General features: G+C 38.3%; 1 protein-coding gene across 1 annotated transcript in view; it reads right to left on the bottom strand.

The window, feature by feature from the left end:
• The window catches only part of LOC109043973 (ATP-dependent DNA/RNA helicase DHX36), a 122,020-nt gene that overhangs the window by 23,159 nt on the left and 78,846 nt on the right, over window positions 1-20,015 (bottom strand). Inside the window, exons 11-16 of the mRNA XM_072306310.1 lie at window positions 18,589-18,800; window positions 15,864-15,941; window positions 12,892-13,078; window positions 10,839-11,040; window positions 3,434-3,622; window positions 2,312-2,640 (exon numbers count right to left, since the gene is read on the bottom strand). Coding sequence (XP_072162411.1) covers window positions 2,312-2,640; window positions 3,434-3,622; window positions 10,839-11,040; window positions 12,892-13,078; window positions 15,864-15,941; window positions 18,589-18,800 — 1,197 coding nt within the window. The remainder of the gene's footprint in view (window positions 1-2,311; window positions 2,641-3,433; window positions 3,623-10,838; window positions 11,041-12,891; window positions 13,079-15,863; window positions 15,942-18,588; window positions 18,801-20,015) is intronic.

Here is a 20,015-nt window from a genome sequence, read left to right as displayed (position 1 = left end):
CTGCATGAAATCAATACATTTTGAATTTTCTTTCATTTTCAAACCATAACTCTCGAAATTTTTTATCAGGCAGATTTCATTTGTATGCATAAGAGCTGACAAAATTCTGCGCTGGACGCTGAGAGTTTAAAGATTCTATGTCTATTATGGTCACTGCTACGATTTTTCAGATGTTGGGTGCAGCTTCCAGTTACAGGATTAAGTGCACTTACCTTAAAGGATCTTTCAAGCAATCGCAAACAGTACAGCGTGCAAGAAATATTGATGATCATGGAGGATCCTTAATAGTTTTATTTTGTAAAAAAGTACTTGTAAAACTAAAACGGATGAAGTATTAGGACTTGTCTTCCACACTGAAAGGGGGAGTATTGAAAGCTGGACTGTTCTGGTTAAATATTTGAAACAAAAAAGATCCAATACCTATTCAAATATATCAAAATCCAGTATAAGTCAAAACACTAAAGACACTCTCAAACCAATTATCTGGAGAAACTCGATGAACTGAGCAGGATTGAATGATACCAACCAGCAAATTGTCTACTCATACTCCTCATTGACACTCATGGGATCCTAAAGAAGTCTCTGATGGAATTTAGTTCGAAATGGTTAAAAGCTAAGAATGGCTACATTTAGATAGAGTCCAGTACACATTTAATTATTGATCTTAAGCCCTGCATAGACGATCAAATTCCGATCAAAGTAGACATGCCGATGACTGGTGGTCACCATCTACCATCCAAGAGCGACGCCAAGAATGGCACAATTTGGGCCAGCGGGGATTTTTCTGAAACCGGGCCCAAACGATACCTTATGATACCCTAAAACTCTGGTAAAAATTTTAGCTTGAGTATACGCACGGTTTTTGAGAAATGAGGGAGCAAAGTTGCCAAATCGCCATCATTCTGGACAGCATTTCTACAGCAAAAAGACGGGAAAAATGGACGAAAAAGTTACACCTTTGATGGGTTTCGGCTGTAAATGTTCTCATTGGGCCCCCAAGCATTTAACTTTGTCCAGTTTAAAAAATTTTGGTCGCACAGTGGTCCAAAATGGGGAGAAATTGTCAAAAAATCAGGACTCTTTGTCAAATTTTTAGAAATGGAAGTAATATTGTCGGTCTGCTGCAGTTTTCATGGCTAACATTGTTCTTATCGGTCATCAATGCATGAAGTTGTATTCAGCTTCACAAATTTACATTGCATAGTGGTCAATAATGAGGGAATTAATGGAAAAATTAAGATCTTCTGTCAAAATTTTTAAAAATGAAGTAAACTGTTGGTCTCCAGTGGACTTTAGATCCCGGAAAAATTCTTTAAATTATTTTTTTGACCATTTAAATCTTCTTTTAATTTTTCTCTCCATTTTTCCTTCTTTTTTTTTAAATTTCTGAAAGTTTGCATATTTTATTGAAATAATGCTACAAAGTCTATTCTATGACAACGTTCTATAAACAATACGGTTTGACATGTAGTAATAATTAAAAAAATTAAAAACATGAATTTTTCTGGGATCTGAAATCTACTGGGGACCAACAGTTTCACTTCATTTTTAAAAATTTTCACAGAAGATCTTAATTTGTCCACTAATTCTCCCATTTTTGACCACTAGGCGATGTAAATTTGTGAAGCTGAACACAATTTCATGCATTGATGACCGATAAGAACATTGCTAGCCATGAAAACTGCAGCAGACCGACAATATTACTTCCATTTCTAAAAATTTGACAAAGAATCCTGATTTTTCGACAATTTCTCCCCATTTTGGACCACTGTGCGACCAAAATTTTTTAAACTGGACAAAGTTAAATGCTTGGGGGCCCAATGAGAACATTTACAGCCGAAACCCATCAAAGGTGTAACTTTTTCGTCCATTTTTCCCGTCTTTTTGCTGTAGAAATGCTGTCCAGAATGATGGCGATTTGGCAACTTTGCTCCCTCATTTCTCAAAAACCGTGCGTATACTCAAGCTAAAATTTTTACCAGAGTTTTAGGGTATCATAAGGTATCGTTTGGGCCCGGTTTCAGTAAAATCCCCGCTGGCCCAAATTGTGCCAAAAAACGGTCGTTTTTGGCGTCGCTCTTTTGACGGGCCGCACTTTTTCGTTAAAAGTAAGATCAGAACGGAGTGCCACCATTCATCATTTCCTGCCATAGGGAACATTTCTGCCAAGTTTTCATTTTAAAATGAAGTGAATTAATGAGTTTAAGACTGATGACTCCCGACACTTTGATGCTACTTTGATCGGAATTGGTTCGGGAATTTGATCGTCTATCGAGGCCTTTATGGAATTCTGTTTGAAATAATTACAAACCTAAGAATTGCAACATTTGGATAGAGTCCAGCACAAATTATGGATCTGATCAAGGCATAATTATTAGAATTTATGTTTGCAGCTGAGGCTTTCATATCGTTACAGTCCAAGAATCCAATCTGAGATAAATGTTCTGCGAACTGGGCTTTCATTTCTTTCAGCTGAACTAAAATTGGACGGGACAGGAAGAACTCATTACAGAATTGCCAGCCTCGACCCCTTTTCTCTGCATCCTCCCAGCCTCTCATTGCTTCTGCTAGTAACAAATGATCACTTTTCATTCCTTTGGCCAATTCCATTTTCTTCTCATCAACCATCTTTTCTTTGCCCTGTGTGCAAAAAAAATAAGAAAATACAAAAATGACTGCATTTCTTATGGGATCATCAATTTTATCATGAGTTGATAAGCATGTTTGGAAAGGTGACGATACTTCAGGTTACACTTATTTCCTGCTGGTCCTCATCAAGATTATCAAAATTTCATTCTAGATAAATCAATCAAAAAAGGAATTCTTTACATGAAATTGTTTTCCCAGTTTTGAGTTACATTGGTACATTTTTTCAAAGAAACATACATGAAGGAAATGAAGGAGAACATTCACTTGCAAATCCCGATTTGTGATAGTTTTGGGTTGTTCAAGCAAAATGCAACACACCAACAGGATAACGGGAGATCTCGGGAAGTACTACACTCCTGTTCAAAACTTTACAAAAACGCAATGGGGACAAGGGCAGCAAGCAACGAGGGCAGACAGGAGATAAAAAATATTGAGAAAAAGCTTAATTTAGCATAAGGTAAATTAGCATAACTAGGGCTACTTTCCTGGCCTATTCATATTCAAAACAAATGTAACTTAGCAAAGGTTTTTTGTAACTTTGAACCACAAAAAAAAAAATGGGAATAATCGAGGGAGCATTTTCAAAAATTGTTTGAGCTTATGGGTAAAAACTGAAATAATCAATCAACTAGCTGTGCTTGAATCATGCAAGCTTCAGCCACAGACTTTATCAAAATTAGAGGCTACCTTTGTTAGGCCTTGTGAGTCATTTTAGTCATTGGCTTGTGCTCCTCCTCTGTTGGAAGTTGCAAAACCTCCTAAGTAAGGCAAATTTAACACTTACGATCGGAGTATAAAATGCATCTTTGAAACTCAAACTTGCAGCGATGGTGAAGATGGGATCAATGCAGCAAAATATGGCACCCATGAGAATCATTTTTCCAGTTTGAGGATCCATTGGAAGCTTTGCTAAATGGAATCCAAGAGGAGTTAGATTTTCATAACTATCCAATGCTCCTAATTTTTCTAAAAGCTGAAATCAAATTCACACACAAGAGCTCATTACATTCTTATTCAGTAGATAAATTTGATGGCAAGTAACCTGCATGCATGCACACTAGGGTGGAGCGTGTGAACCAAAATTCAAGGAATCAAAATACCTTGCTTGCTTTTTATTGACCCTTGGTAACCTTAGAAGTGGTTTATCGTAGAAAACAAAAAATGTAGAAAATGAATAAATAAATTGATCATTCCTACATAATAACCTCGTGGGGCTGTAGTACAGGTTTGCACAGGGAAGAGACAAGAAATAAAAGAGTTCACAATTATGACAAGGGAACTGTGGATAATAAAAGAAAGTAAAAGATCCCTTTTCGCGTTTCGCATTTCTCAGCACTTACTACTATTCAGCTACCATGCACCATTCACCATGCATTGTACCATGTTCAATTGTTAGATGTTATCAAAGCAGATGCATTTGAGCTTCAATTTGCCCAAATAGAATAATAGGGTAATTTTCTGCTGTTTCTATTTCTGTCACACGAGTTTTTCTGGTACACATGTAATTCAACTGAGTTCAGGTAAATTTTTTTTGATGCAGAATAACCTTCTGCGTCAGACACATACTCGGAAAACATCATAAGCCCGCATCATTCGATCAAAGTAGACCTCTTAAAGTGGCGTCACGTTGGGTCACGTGACCTTCGAAGATTGTGGGGCTGAGAATCTTTGAGAGAAATGGAGGGTAAAGTGACCCCACGGGACGCCACTTTGAGAGCTCTACTTTGATCATATGATATGATACGGGCTATAGAATTAAATCCCTGTTGTCTAGCAGGCAGAGAGGGGCAGAAAATTTTAACTCTGTCCTTGTCACACAACTGAGGTTCCACAATTCAAAGGGCCGCGATGTGCTAAAAACCGAATCTAATACCTACTTAAACTTGACATTTTTAGAATGCACGGATTTTCTACTTTTTATTTCTTTACTCAGTTTTAAGAATACAGACAATATTCCAGTCATGAGATGGAGCAGAGGGCATGTCACAAGGTTTTTGCCTCAACTCCATCCCCCTACTTTTTGCTTCGTATAGGAGCCACCAGGGAGGCTGTTCGTAGGAAAAAAGTTTTTGTTGTTATTCAGTGTTATCCTCTAACCACACTTGATATGCGCCACTGTTGTTATAACAGACAAAAATGTTATAAGGTATTTTTTTTAAATTTAAACTTTAAAATTATCCTTAACCCATCAACTCTGTTCCTGCATCATTAAAAACCGGCGCTCCGCTTCGCTCCGCGCCGGTTTTTGGGGGGGCGAAGCCCCCCCAAGCCCCCCCAGTACGCGCGCTTCGCGCGCGTCTTTTCAGGGTCGTCTGCACATCTAGTTTTTCCTCTTTTTAAGTGTCCCGCGCATCCACCGCGGGAAGGAAGTGTATTTCCCGAAGTGGGATTTTTGTAGTCATAAAATCGTACGTCAGTAAGTCATTGTGTAATCGATAGTTTTCTTCCAAAAACTTTCTTCACCTGACCCACTGTGCGACGCGCAGTTTGTCCAAAATCTTCCTTCCCCTGAACCACTGAGCGACGGAAAGCTTCTTCAAAAACTTCTTCCCCCTGACCCACTGTGCGACGAAAATTTTGTCCAAAAACTTCCTCCCCCTGACCCACTGTGCGACGAAAATTTTGTCCAAAAACTTCTTCCCCTGACCCACTGTGCGACGATCAGCTTGTCCAACAACTTTCTCCCCCAACCCACTGTGCGGCCCTGCTCCGGCCGGCTCCCCTCATGCCGCGCACCCCCCGCCTAAAACTTTCAAAGCTCGCCATTTTTAAACGGCTCAGCCGATTTAGCTCAAATTCAATACCAAACCAGTCCTAGAGGAGAACTACCAACCATAAAAATTTCAGCTCAAAATATTCATTTTCGCTCGAGTTATCGAGTGGACAAGATTTAACCTCCCCCCACTTTCGAGCCCCACCCCTCAAAATCTATTGCCTCAAATTTCAATTTTGATTATTAATGAGTCTCTACTAAATGCAAAACAATTGGTCAAAATATCTTTCAACGTAAGAAAGATATAACTACTCAAAAATCGAAAAATCTTTAAAAGGCGGAAATACATACATACATATATACATACATACATATATACATACATACATATATACATACATACATATATACATACATACATACATACATATGTACATACACATGAATTTGAATGGCATATATTTTCGTGATCTACGACCCGTGATCGGTGCTCTTCACAAGGTCTCGGGTCTGGGCCCGACATCATGGGAGAATGCAATAGTGTATTTTCTTCGGAAAATACACTAACAAGCCTCAACAAAATTCAACTACTTTTTCATATTTAACAGAGTTAGTCTTTTTTACAGAGTCTTAAGCAGCTCCTCCTTCGTGAGGCATTTTATTCTATCAATGAATTCCTAATGTAATGAATTCTTAATGTATGTAAATTATAGAAGTGTATCATAGCAGTACCTAGATCACCTACTTTTGCTGGATTGTGGAAAGCAGCAATTAAGTCCTGCAAGTTCCACCTGCGCAGGGTATTCTCAAGTGCAGTCTTAACTCATGCTGAGTTTGAGACTATATTACTACAAAATGAAGCATGTTTGAATTCACATCCGTTGACTGCCCTTAGCAATGTCCCTCAAGACTTGGAGCCCTGGACTCGTGGTCATTTTTTAATTGGAGAACCATTGACTTTATTGCTGTTGAGTGTCGCATTGAAACCTGATATAGATGAGAAGTGCACCCTGAAGTCTGGATTCTTACTTCAACAGGAAAGATTGTGCAATTTTTGGAATCGATGGCAAAAGGAATATTTAGATCAACTACATCAAAGCGCTAAGTGGAAACGTCCAAAAGAGAATTTGACTCCAGAAACACTGGTAGCCATCCAAGAACCCTGGCTCTGGCTCCTACCATCTCACTGGTCCATTAGAAGGGTGGAGAAAACACATACAGGTGCCGACGGGAAGGTCTGTGTGGCAACCATCCGGACCAGCAAAGAGCAAAGGACTTATAACTATAGGAGTGTCAAAATTAGTTAGGATTCCGTAGGTGGTTGAATTCGTAGAGGATTCAAAGGGGTGGCATGTTCGCCATGGTTACAGCGAGAAAGAGAATAGAGAAAGTACCTTTTTTCTTGATTATTTTTTAATGGACCACTAGACAGGGTACGAATTTAAGCATTCTAATACATGTTTTTAAACCAAAATTTCATGTAGAATACGATACACGCAACAAAAGTTATTGAAACCAACTCTTCACGAAGATATTAACTTTTTTATTCCACATCAGTTACGAGGAATTTGAACTGGCCGCTCACAAGAAACTCAAAGCTCTACGTGAGTCAAATCGCGCACTACAACGGTTTCAGCAAGCTTCTCAATCGAGCAATGTTCATTTTACACCATGTGTTGTTCAAACTATAAGCAATTTGCTATAGCTGAGCCAAAGCGTCAGGACTAAGGTTGCCAGATTAATATATCCCTGAGACTTTGATGATAACGTTTAGCGCGCGATGTGAATCACGTAGAGCATTGAGTTTTCATGAGCGGGTGGTTTCAATTCACGCATCAAGAATCATCAAATATCTTCGTAAGGAGTTAATTTCGGTAATTTTCGTTGTGCGTATCGTGTTATAAGTGAAATTTTGGTCAGGAAACATGTATCAGAATGCTGAAATTCGTACCTTGTCTAGTGGTCCATTGTTGCTGGTGTCTAACTGTTCTACCTACGTAATTTGACGACTTGTAATGACAATTGATGATTTGATGATTTGTTAAAATACGATGTGACTTCTTTGAAAGTCGATTGCATTATTTCTTATTATTCATATTTTATCGTCTCATTGCTGCTTAAGGTTTGATGCAAAGGAGAACCTCATATTTTTTTAATAAAACATGGAGAAACACGAGTTCATGCGGACAATCGTTGAGGCTCTACAGTAGGACTCCAGAGCTGTGATTCGAAACATTGTGATTTTAAAAAAAAAGATATTTTTAAGGACTATCGGTAAATTCTAAGTTCAATGACCCCCAAAAACCCCTGAAAAGGGCCTTATTCAAAATCTGCCATTTATAACCATGGCCTGGTCTTCGAAGGAGTTCCAGGATTGATAAATGATCACTCCCTGTGTCCAAAATACTGCCGATTTATGAGATCGGACAGTTCGTGGGTGGGGAGGGTCAAAGTTGAAGCTTTAAACTGACATATCTCGAGAACAGTTTGTTGTAGAGATGATCTTGGTCTCAAAATTTAGAGAATACCGTCAACTTGGAAGTGCTGTAGAGTGGGACTTCTTTTTTAAATCAACCAAACCGAATGTTGCACGGTCTTAAATGGCTCTATGTGATAAAAAGAAAAAACACGGTAATTAAAAGGATTTTGAAAAAACCAATTAAACCCGGCCCGCACAGAGCCTAAAGACCGTTATTTTACCGATTTTTTGGCATTTTAACCATCTTTTTTGATATTTTAGTTAGTGGCAGGGATCCGGCGCTAGGTATTCAAAGATTGGTACAAACCTGGCACATACCTTGTAGTCTCACATGACGCTCGCTGCATCAACTTTAATAAATCATAACTCTGCTCCAACTCGTTTTTTTAGGTTGGGCTTAAATTTTTCAAGAGGCTCAGACTTTACACTTTGGTAAACATTTCCTCTTTTTTTCTCTCGAAAAGATCTGTTAGGTATTAAGTCACGAAGAAAATTCTGATAAATTGAACATTCCTGGCCACAATCCAATTTGGGAGTACAAACTGTGGATGACAATAGCAAAATGGACTATTTACGTTAGTTGAAATTGAAAATTAATGGTAACCGAATTTTAAGACAATCATTATTTCTACACGGAAGAGACACATCAATGTTTTTATGATTGAAACTTTGAACTCCTGTATCCATTGCATAATGTTTATTTGTTCGGATCTTGTCATTTTTATCGAAAAATTTTGTGTAGAAAAGACCTAAAGACGTCTAAAAATGCAAAACATCGCGACTCTTAGTCAGTTTGGGGCCATGAATCTTGGGACTCGGGACATATCAGGTCCTTGCATACTGCATCAACTTTGATAAATTATAACTCCGCTCTAAATTGTTCCCCCAGGATGAACTTGTGCTTTTTTTCAAGCTAAAACAGCCTCCTTTCAAGAAAAAATAGTTTTGTTATTTTTCGTGCAATTTCCTCAACGCCACAGCTAAAAATCTAAAAAATTGAAAATGTGAGCTGTGACAACTGGCAACAAGCCAATGATGGATGGAATTTTCAAAATGGACCAATTTCGTAAACAACATCTGAAATCTGACGGTTCCTTTCTAAAGTTTGAGACCAAGATAAACTCTCTACGACAAACCGTTCACGAGATATGCCAGTTTAAAGTTTTAACTTTGACCCTCCCCCCCTCGCCCCTAACTGTCCGATCTCCAAAATCGTCAGACTTGGGAAGTGATCCTCTATGAACCCTGAGAATATTTTGAAGATCAGACCGAGATTAAAAATAGCCGATTTTGAATAAGGTCCTTTCTTCTGCACGGTTTGAGAATCTCAATCTGATTTTATGCTACTCAAATTTAGCTTTGGAATAATTGTGCGTTATCGCATCCTATATGCGCATGCATACGCTGCAGCAATTTTGGTTGAAATGTAATTCATTTATTTTTCTGCATTATCGCAATCTATGCAGAGTTTTGAACAGGCTTTAGCTTACTTCGCGCGACTGCACAGATGCGCGTTCACTTCCGCTGTGTTCGGCAATACAGGCAATTAATCTGATTCACCTTTGATCGTCTGAGATATACAGACGATAAGATAATATTTGTAGCGTCCAGTTCACGCAGCTTTCCCACCAGACGCTGGTCGCCATGTTCTATCGCGCTAATCCGCGCTAAGTGAGGAAGCGCGGGACGCTGGTTGGCCAAGGTGCAGAGTGTCTGGCTCTGCCAATGAAGCTGCGTGAGCTGGAAACCACATGTCTGTGAACGCCCTCCCATAAATACCCGATAATTTGGTCGGAATAGTTGGGGACAAGAGGGAAAAAACACCTGAAAAAGGACATTTAATCGAGTTAAGCAAATGCTATTATTCTTGCAGTTCAAGTTAGGCCCAAATTGTGAACATTAGCTTTTGGGGAATGGGCCTGTTGCAAACTTTTGCTAGAGCAAAAATAAGAGTTGCTGAAATCAGTAATTGGCTCAAAAATCATGATGAGCCCATTGGCAAAGTTTGAAATGCACTCCGAGCTTCACGATCTGCGTAAGAAATCTGTGTATTTTTTTTTAGCTTCCCGCTTCACAAACGGTACTGCCGCACAGGTAAACATTTCGTTAGATGTACCATTCTATCCAACCCCTGTACACTAGGATACTTCACGATATTCAACATGGCCAACACCAATCCGCCAAAAGACATGCCCTTGGACGAGATTCTAACCATCTGTTAAGAACCCAGCGTGTTTAAATTCACGATGTCCTCACGTTGATAAAGGTCCGGTTTGGTTGACCTTGTGCTCTCGATTGCGATTTGCATGCAGGAGCGTCGGCTATGTTGGGTATTGGTATTAAGAAAGGGTTGAATGGAAAGACTCCTCTAACGAAATGTTAACTTGTGCTGAAGTATTTTTTTGAAGCGAAAGCTCAAAAAAAACGCAAATTTCTTACACAGATTGTGGAGTTAGAAGTGCATTTCAAACTTTACTAGTGCCCTCATCGTGATTTTTGAGACATTTACTAATAGCGACAATTCTTATTTTTGCTCTAGCAAATGTTTGCAACAGGCCCATTAGGCGGCACTTAACTTGGAGAGGATGGACTGTATCAGAGTAAAAGGTTTAAGAAAGGAGAAATTTATGGAGGTAGTTCAGAGACATGGATAATTTTCCTTATTGAGGAGAGTTTTAATCTCCCCTGGGAGGGCATTAAACATTCAGATGAGAACTTGACATGATGCATTCTTAGGGAAAGGAGAGTGCTATTGAGTCATAAAAGTTTTGGGCACTTAGGGAAGAAGATGGCACAGAATTTATGAATGGCACAGAGATGGGGGACATCTGAGAGCGATAGTAAAAACTATTATCGAATGTTGCTCCCTTATACAGTTGACCTTAATTCTAGATCAGTGATTGAAACAGGGCAAGCCGAATGAAAAGCCAGAACAAAAATATGCTCGCAAATAGACAGAAAATAATGACTTTAGCATTAAAAAAAAAAAGGTAATACCTCAACTGACAATTCAACGGCACGACTGTTTGGAGGATTCATAACTTTTTTCAGAAACGTTGCAACGTCTCCGACTTGCAATAACTTGGCGCTGAGAATGACTTCTTCCAACCTAGTACGCAACATCTCTGGAAGAGGGTACTGATCCAGGGTCATTGACCTAGCTCTTGTAAAAAGGTGATAGCAAACACCTTCTTGCACTCTGAAACATTAGAATAGGATAACTGAATTCTGATGGTAGAATAGAATGGATAGTCCTATTGTCCCAACCACTGGCCATAGCTCATGGTAATCAAAGCAAACAGTCGGAATTTTCCTAAAATCCTGAAAAAAAAATCATTCAGGTGCTATCCAAACCTCCGGTACATAAATCCGTTAAACTGAATGCAGTTCATACTTACGAATCGTTCAGCAAAGTTAAGGATTTATCTGCAAAAATGTCAAAAGGAAAAACATTTCATCCGTCTAGGGTGTCTGCTTTGAGAAGCTTTTCAGGGGCAAAATAATGTTAGATAAATGCAGTTCTGTCCTTAGTATTCTAGCTTTTACGCTGTTACACCTTTTAGTTCCGTCTTTAAGTAGTAAGTAGGTAAGTAATCTAAGTAATTCTCTGAGTAATCTTAAAATTTATTTCTTCTAATTGCAGTTTTTTGTAAATACAGCCCTTCTTCACTGGGCAAGGTCCCTCTGGTTGCAGTTAGAAATATGTTAATGAAACTTTGTTAGGAATAAAAAAAAGGTATCTCTGCTATTTAAAGCACCAGCCCTCATAGTGTCAGCGCTTGGGCATTGAAAAAAAACCTAGCCTCCTTGCATGTTTATTGCACAAAAAAGGGTATTCCAGGGTAAGGGCACCAAGATGCCTCTCCTCGCGGATTTTGGATTTAATGGTCGAAACCCTTTCAGGAGGTCTTTAAAACGTAAGTTTGGGCAAGTTTCACCTCCTAACCCAACCACCCCCCCCTCCTCCAGCCCCGAAAAACCCATTTTTCCGGGAACTGTGGGGTATTTTCACGTTTTATTTCATATCACCCGCGTTTTTCAACGAAAATGCCTCAAAATTTCACCGAATATACGTCAAACCAATCAAATTCTTGGGTAAAACAAATCAAATACCTAAATCGAATCATTTTTCGACCCCTGGAAAATTCGTAAAAATCGTAAAATTTCAATTTTTTTTCAGATTTTAGCGGTTTAAAAAAAAATGAGAACACATGCATCTTTTCTTTTGGCCTTAACATGTTCGTAACATGCCCATTTATTAAAAAAAAAAAAAAATTTCAAGCCTTCACGCATGGTGCTTCACACCGAGAAAATGTTTCGAGGGACAGTTTTACCTTCCTTAAAATACGGGGAGGGATCCAAAAAACCGGGATTTAGATGTAACTTGGCAATGGTGGAGATGTTTGGGGTTTTAACAATAGAGGGTGTAACTAGGAGCCCAGATGAGTCACTAGGCCAAATTTGCAATGTCACAGCACATTATGTTTTGTTTTAGCAGGCCCTCGCATAAGGGGTGTTCGGCGAGCTCATCATTATTAAGATGGGTGATTTTCAAAGGCAACACTCAGCCAACTCTGTTGATCCTTTGACTAAATCTTGCCTGGAACATGCTTCATCAATAAATTAAGAGGGCCAATGTCTTTTACAGCCCAAACAACAGCAGGGCTCCAAGCGCGAGCGGCCATCAACGGCTACAATGGCAAATAGGAGATCGATTCGGCAACAACATTGTAAGCCCATAGACACAGGAATGTTTTGAATATTTCTGTAAGACAACCCAGTGATATCTGCTAATTAGGTAAGTTTTTTTCACCGCAAACTTCACAATCATACTTCCTGTTCTTTTCGACGTTTAGGGATATTTTTGGTTATAAAATGTTCCAAAAATCTTCCTCTTTACTCTAATTTTAGCAACTAAGGTCCCTTTTTCTGCTGGGTCACAATTTATCGGTTAAATGTCTATGCATTTTTTGTGGGTCAAAATTTAGAAAATACAACTGCCACGAGCAAGTTAGATCACAAAAAACAAAAAGTGACATTGGTTACTTACCGACCAGCTCGGCCCCGCCTTTGGTGGGCATTTGCTTGGCTTACCCACTCAGCTTTCAGGGTAGCAATATTTTTTTCAACGTCAAAATTACTCATTTTAATTTTTCCGGCATCAATGACAAAAACAACATCATCAATCGTGATAGAGGTCTCAGCAATGTTGGTTGCAAGGATAATTTTTCTAACAACTGAAAAATATAAATTAAATTTTGGGCTTAAAAAAGACGAAAGATCCTCACTGTTGTGTAACTTGTAATTAAAATTAATGTATACAATTATTTACTATTTATTATTTCAACATTATCAAGTCATTCCAATTGATCATCACTTAACGTAATGTAACATATTAAACTCAATCTCAATCACAGAGAATGATGTTCTAAGCGTTATTTCGGAAATAGATTCGACATCTTCCCCAGGCTCTTATGAGATCCCCCCTCACTTTGTCAAATCCTGTGGGAGCTAACTTGCTAAGCCCCTCCTGACAATTTATAATGAGTAAATTACCTCTGGTGTATTCTCCAGAGCATGAAAGGGGAGCCTTATTGTTCCTGCATTCGATGATGGCAATAAATCTGATATAAGAAACTGTAGGCCCATTACTGTTCTTAATGTGTTTCCCAAGATTTTTGATTACGTAGTCAGCTATAAAATATCAAGACACATTTTCCCTCAAATAGCCCCTAAACAACATAGTTTCATGCCTGAGAGATCAATTGTTAGTTATCTTATGGTCCTTCTAGAACAAATCATCAATTGTCTTATTTGTGATTCACCGACTCATGTCATAATGTCATATACCTCCATGTACAAATGGCTTTTGATACAGTAAACTTTTAATTGTTACTCAATAAACTCGAAGCTTTCGTAATGGATGGGGCTATTTATTGTCGCTTTCAATCCTACCTGGTCGGGAGAATGAAGAGAATTAGGATTAGGAACTTTTACTCATTTGTTATCCATATACTGTCTGGGGTGCAATAAGGCTCTCATCTTGCTGCTCTTTTGTTCCCAATTTTCATTAATGATATTGTTAAAGTAGTAAAATTTTCCAAATGTTTAATATTCACTGATGATTTTATACTGTCATCACACATTGTTTTAATTGTGGATATCTGGAGGATGGAATTTGACTTGAATAATGTTGTAAACTGGTTTTCCGTCAATGATTTAGTTGTTCATGTCAAGAAATTGAAAGATGTTATCTTCTCTAAATTCGATATCCCTTTTTATGACTACAAAATAAATGGAGCCTCCATACAACAATGCTCATCAATAAAGGATTTAGGTGAAATTGTTTACTCCAAATTGACTTCTATTCCTAAGGGGAAGGATGTATTGACAACATGTATTCATGTATGTATGGATGTATGAAGGAATACATGTTGAAAGGGTTCAACATGTATTCCTTAGAGCCTTGTCTTATCGATCTGGCAATCCTACGTCCTTCTTTGACCATGATTTTAGGCCTGTTATGTTTGATTTTGATCTTTTAAGTGTTTTTAATTCCGGCCAGTGTCAAGAGTCGTTTTTCTTATTCAAACTCATTAACAACTTGATTGATTCTTCCGATCTTCTTTCTCATATTAGGTTTCGTGTGCCCGGTAGGGTTGTACGGAATAATTCTGAATTTTTCTTTGTTCCCCTATCTCACCGGGGTTTCTATCATAGATCTGTTGTGGTGAGGTTGAGAAGGATGGATGATGAGCTTGGGAACACTGTCGATTTTTTAGATGTAACATTGGGGGTTTTCAAGTCGCTGATGAGAGACCACTTCAGGGGTGAAACTTAGGAGTGAAAAGTAAATTTATTTTGTTAATTCTTTTATCTCATTTTATCATTTGTTCGAGTTTGTTCACATTTGTTTTTGTTTCCAATCTGCCATTCTTGTTTTGTTTTTATTGTTGTAGTTTTGTTAATGGACTTCATCTGTGTATTTTGTAAATAAATAAATAAATAAATAGATAAATAAATAAATAAATAAATAAATAAATAAACTTCTGGAGAGGAAGTTTTAGCCTTTTTGTTATAACATATGGACCGAGTTCACCAGAAAGGAACCCAACCCACATTAAGTGGAAACTGAGAAAAGAGGTTTGAGGCTTTGCTCCTGCATAAGGCTCATTGTAGAAAATAATCTTTAACCCTTCTCTTCACAAACTAATTTCTTTTTTTCGACTTTTAGTTTAAGGCAGGAGAAAATGTACGGCTAGTGGAACTCTAAAACATTCTTTACTCAATTTTTTCGGAAAATAGGGGCTAGCTCCTTTCTAATTAACTCTGTCCATATTTTTCTCATCTTTTTGAATGAAATGAATATTCTTTCCTTCATTTACGAGGAGGGGGGGGGGAACTCAAGAGTTTCAAAACTCATGCTGTCATTCTTCAGGAACTCTTTTTGTTATGGAGTCAAACAAGAAGTAATTTATAGTCACAATACCAAGTTTCAACCGTCTACAACTGCCTGTTACTTCACGGTGAACTTAGACAGCCCAAGCATGGATAGTGCTCGAGAGACATTTCACTCTTCTTGAATCGCAAGTGAGATTAAAGAAGTTGGGATCTACTTAATGCGTCATTCTTATACACAATTTTTAGCATATCAATCTTTAACAAGTTTTTGGTGGAGATTTAAGTACTGAGTAGGTAAAATAATTTGATAGCAACACGCTGCTAAAGCGGACGTGCCATTCCGGAGGGTGAAAAAAACATCACGAGCCATGGACAGCGCTTGAAGCAGCAAAAGCATATCCTTGCTTTGGGTTGAAACTTGGCCGACTAACTCCAAAAAATCTCTTGCATGAAGATCTTAGCACGAAAGTTTTGAGCTATTGTACTAATTGAACTGGCAGTCTCCTACGAAAAAAAAAAGGGGGAAAAAAGGAGAGAAATTATTGCTGAAGATCTTGCTAACCACATTCCTAAAATAGAAGAATTTTTGGATCTTTTATAATAGGGAGTTTACCAACTTACACTTAGGTGGTTTCTGGAATGCAGCTTTCTGAGTATGTGTTGGGATCATGGAATGCAAAACATGGATTTGAGCTCTTGCTGTGAAAAAAAATGATGAGAGATTAAAGCAATATACAGCTTAAATAAACTCTGCATGCTAAACTAAGAAAATTAATTTTGTATGCTTTCTTAAATTTTATAATGATGGTAAAGTCTCAACTGCATCAAACACCAATAATTTGTCTGCCAATATTGCTGTTCCTTCAGAAAGCTAGTCAGCCAAAGGCTCTTGCCCCCAAAGCTCCTAAGTCTCAACAATACAACAACAACAACTTACAACAACAACATAACAACAAACAACTTTCCTTCTGATTAGCTACTCAATTTCTGAGCCTGAAGTCCTAAAAGTACTGAGTCAACTAAGGCAATTATATGAAAAATTAAGAGATGCATAGGATACATAAGATTTAGTTTTGGAAATGATTCACAACAGGCTATTCATCTAGAAAACATTGCCAATTAATCCCTCTTTTTCTGTTAACTGCAAGTGCAAAGTTGCTAGAGTATTGACTTTCAGTTGACAGAATTTCAACTGATTATCTGACTGAACTGATTCACCTACCTGGCCCAATGGTAGGATTTACCGAATTAAGAAGGCCTTGGAACTATATCCCCGTCCTTATGTGAGGAAAAAAATAAAATGAGGAAGAGAGAAATAGTCAAATTACTGAATGGATAAAAAAAATAGAATGGCTAAAAATTGAAGGGTAGGAAGTGAACGGGTAAGACTGAGAGCATAAAGCACAAAAAAAACGTGTCACGAAGTCGCAGACAAAACTATCCTGAAATGGTCAGAAAACTAAAAGTGGTCCGAAGAGTGAGCAGCAAATAGCCGGTAGGGAAAGCGAGGGCGGAGTGAGAGCTCTACATGAGAAGGGGTGGCAGATTGAGTAGGCAGAGAGTGCGCAGGAAGGGGAAACGTTGCAGAACGGGAAGTGGAAACGCCAAGTGTTAAGTGCTATGCCTTACACTTAAGATTTTACACTATGGAGTATGAAGTAGTAGATCGGTTTCTTTAGGAAAATGTGATGCCTGAATGCTTTACTTTTAACCAATGTTTTTAGTTGCTAGTAGTTTGCTAAAAAATTGCTTAATGTTTGATTGTATACTAGGGGGTACGCCCCCTGGCGGCTACATGCCCCAACCCCTTGAAGACGCTCCGCGCCATTGAAGGGCCGCCTTGTGGCCTTCTTTTGGTAGTCGCAGTGTTAATGAGATTCATATTTTCATGATAATATCTGTTTGACAAATCTCAACAAAACTTTCGTGACCAAAAAGCCGAAGCCTAAGTAGTAAGAGCCTAATGGACTAATCAAAATGCAACGTGGGAAAGTTTCAACTAGGAAATTATTATATTACTTGAAGACAGTCGCAATATTTAATAAGATTTATTGCAATTAAGATTAATTAATGAACTGAGCTGCAGTAAAACAATGACAGGTGGTCCAAAGATGATTGTAAAGTGAATCGAGGGGCCAGAATCAAACCCACGCCCTGAAGCATGCTGAAAAGTTATCTGATGCCTCAGACCAATTAACTATCGCCAGAACCGACAGCACGGAGGTGAATCTTGTGTTCATAGAGTAGCGCTGATGCGCAGGCCACTCAGCCACTGCGCAACCTTCTGCGCATTACGGCAGCAGTTGGAGAGCATTCTGTTAATTCACATACTGTTATAACGTGATTGTAAAAAAACCTGGGTCCTTTTTCCAAAATCTGATTAAAGCGGGCTCATCTTGAGACTATCACCTGTCAACAACCGTAAAAATCATGGAAATCTGTCCAGGAGACCGGTCAAACGGACTGAGACAAAATATGAAAATTTACATGGTTTAAAAGAGAGAATTTGCAACTTTACCACGTTCTATACACTGGGTCATACTTCCAAAATCTGAATAGAGCAGACTCATCTGGAGACGATTACCTATTGATAGCCGCAAAAATTATGAAGATTGGCGCCGTAAAACACTAGAACTAAGTAAGCACTACCAGAAATGAAGATTGAGGAGGCTTCAGGGCTTATAGAATAGATATCGAACATGCAAAGCCATACAGGAGTAACGGTAATTTGAAAAGCTTTCCCCTGTGTCTGTATTTTTCTTTTTTCTCTGACACATCCTTTACAACTTCCGCTACCTGGCATATTTCATATGAATGCATTATTTCAGTGTTACAAGTTTTTCGTACGAAATCGAGATCTAAAATTAAAAATTCTACTTCCATCATAACAGTGACCTATGACCACACTGAATGTGAATGAAATTCACCGAAATTTTGGCAAAAATGTTTTACCAGTGGGAAAGTAGCACCAGCTGCCTCGAAGGAACTATAATATTTTAAACTCATTGTTTTCTTGACACATGCTAGGGTGCCACTCTTGATGCTGTGCCTTTCTTGCTGGCGTATGACACTAAAAACTCTGGGAAATGTTGTAATTTATCTAAAAAGGAGTGGGAGGGGGGGGCTTGGGGATGGAAAAAACCAAAAGAAGAAGCAAACAAGTTGGATTGGAAGTGCATTCAGGCCGATTGCAGACAATTTTTTTTCATTTCGCGCTCTTAAGTACCAACAAATTCAGAAACTTTCCTTTACTCCACATTTTTTTTGGAGTCTTATAATCTTGGTGTCATAAAACACATATCATCGACAGAGATCCTAAGAGAGTGGAAGAAAGCGTCAAACTTACATGATGGAAACTGTTCAGAGTCTGTAAGCATTCGATGGAGGGCTGTAATTTGTACAATTCCAGGTAAAAATACAAGTACTGCTCCTTCAGTTTTTTCATTGTTACAAATATACTGTAGTACATCGAAGATTAGATCAATATTCAATTCTTCTGACTGAGGATCCAAGATTTGTCTCATAACAAAAGGAGAATACTTGTTCGAACACGTGCTCCTGTGAACAATCACATTTTTCTTTCATACAAAATACATTACCTGGTAGATGGGGATGTAGCCAAAGTGCTAAAATATGTGCAAAAAGTAACTTACATAGAAACTGTTTTATTCAATTATAATTTTTGGTCAAAGCTTTTCAGCACAACAGCCATCGTCAGGACCTTCAGAGTTGGAAAACTATACTTAGATACATTTTTAAATGGATAATAACAGCTCTGGTAGGAACTTTGTTGACTTCGTAGGAATGTTAATATGGATGAGATGTTTCTAAGATTAATCACAGACTTCAGCACACCATTTCATATAGTTGATTTGTTGCCAAATCTGTTTCTGTTTGTGCATTTATTAAATTAAAATTCTTTTTGACCGCCTTGACAATTTCAAACTTCTCTAGAACTGAACAATTTTCTATCGTTACATTTGTGTGCAATTTTAACATTGCTGTTGTTAATTATGTGATTTTCATATTTGATACGGCGGTACACATTTGAGGATTTCACGTTTATATGTTCTTTAAAACCATATGTTAGAACACTTCTCTCCCGCGCCGCATTCGACGTGCTTTGCTTCGAAAAAGTAGAAAACAAAGCCAGAAAAAGTAATAATTTTCGTTACCAAGTGAAAAGTAAGTTCCACTTCCTTGCGACCAGTGAAACTAAATATCTCTAAATCATGTCCCTGGTGTGCCTGTGCTTACATGCCCTGTGTAGTATACTTTCAAATAGCCTCCTAGGGTACCTTCAAATCCGAAAATCCAAGATGGCGGCGGCCGCGGTAACATCGCGCATTTCGACCTCCCCGTTAAATCAGTTAATACGATCAGTAAATACCAACATAGTCAATCATTCGGCAAAAAAATCGAAGAATAGTGCTCAAGTTAGTCCAGTAGTGAATAAAAATGACTGTCCGAAGTGTAATCTACGCGTAACAAGGGCGAGAACCTCCGCGGGACCTGGCTGTACTCGATGTGGCCAGTGGTTCCATTTTAAGTGTATCGGGATAAAACCAAACAGTGCGGAAGCAAATAACAAAATCTGGGTCTGCCCCAAGTGCAGTGCCAAACAAAGTTCAACAGAAAACTCTCCAGTCAGGAATCCACCTCGAAAATCTAAGGTAATTTCTCAAACGGAATTTGAGGTTATGTCCATTACATCAAGTGATAAGGAGAACCATTGTAAATGCTGCGATAAGTGCAAAGAGAGAATTAACTTTC

The sequence above is a fragment of the Bemisia tabaci genome, chromosome 1, assembly GCF_918797505.1.
Source record: "Bemisia tabaci chromosome 1, PGI_BMITA_v3".
NCBI lineage: Eukaryota > Metazoa > Arthropoda > Insecta > Hemiptera > Aleyrodidae > Bemisia > Bemisia tabaci.
Note: the sequence above shows the minus strand (reverse complement) of the source record. Positions and strands in the feature narration are given on the sequence as shown.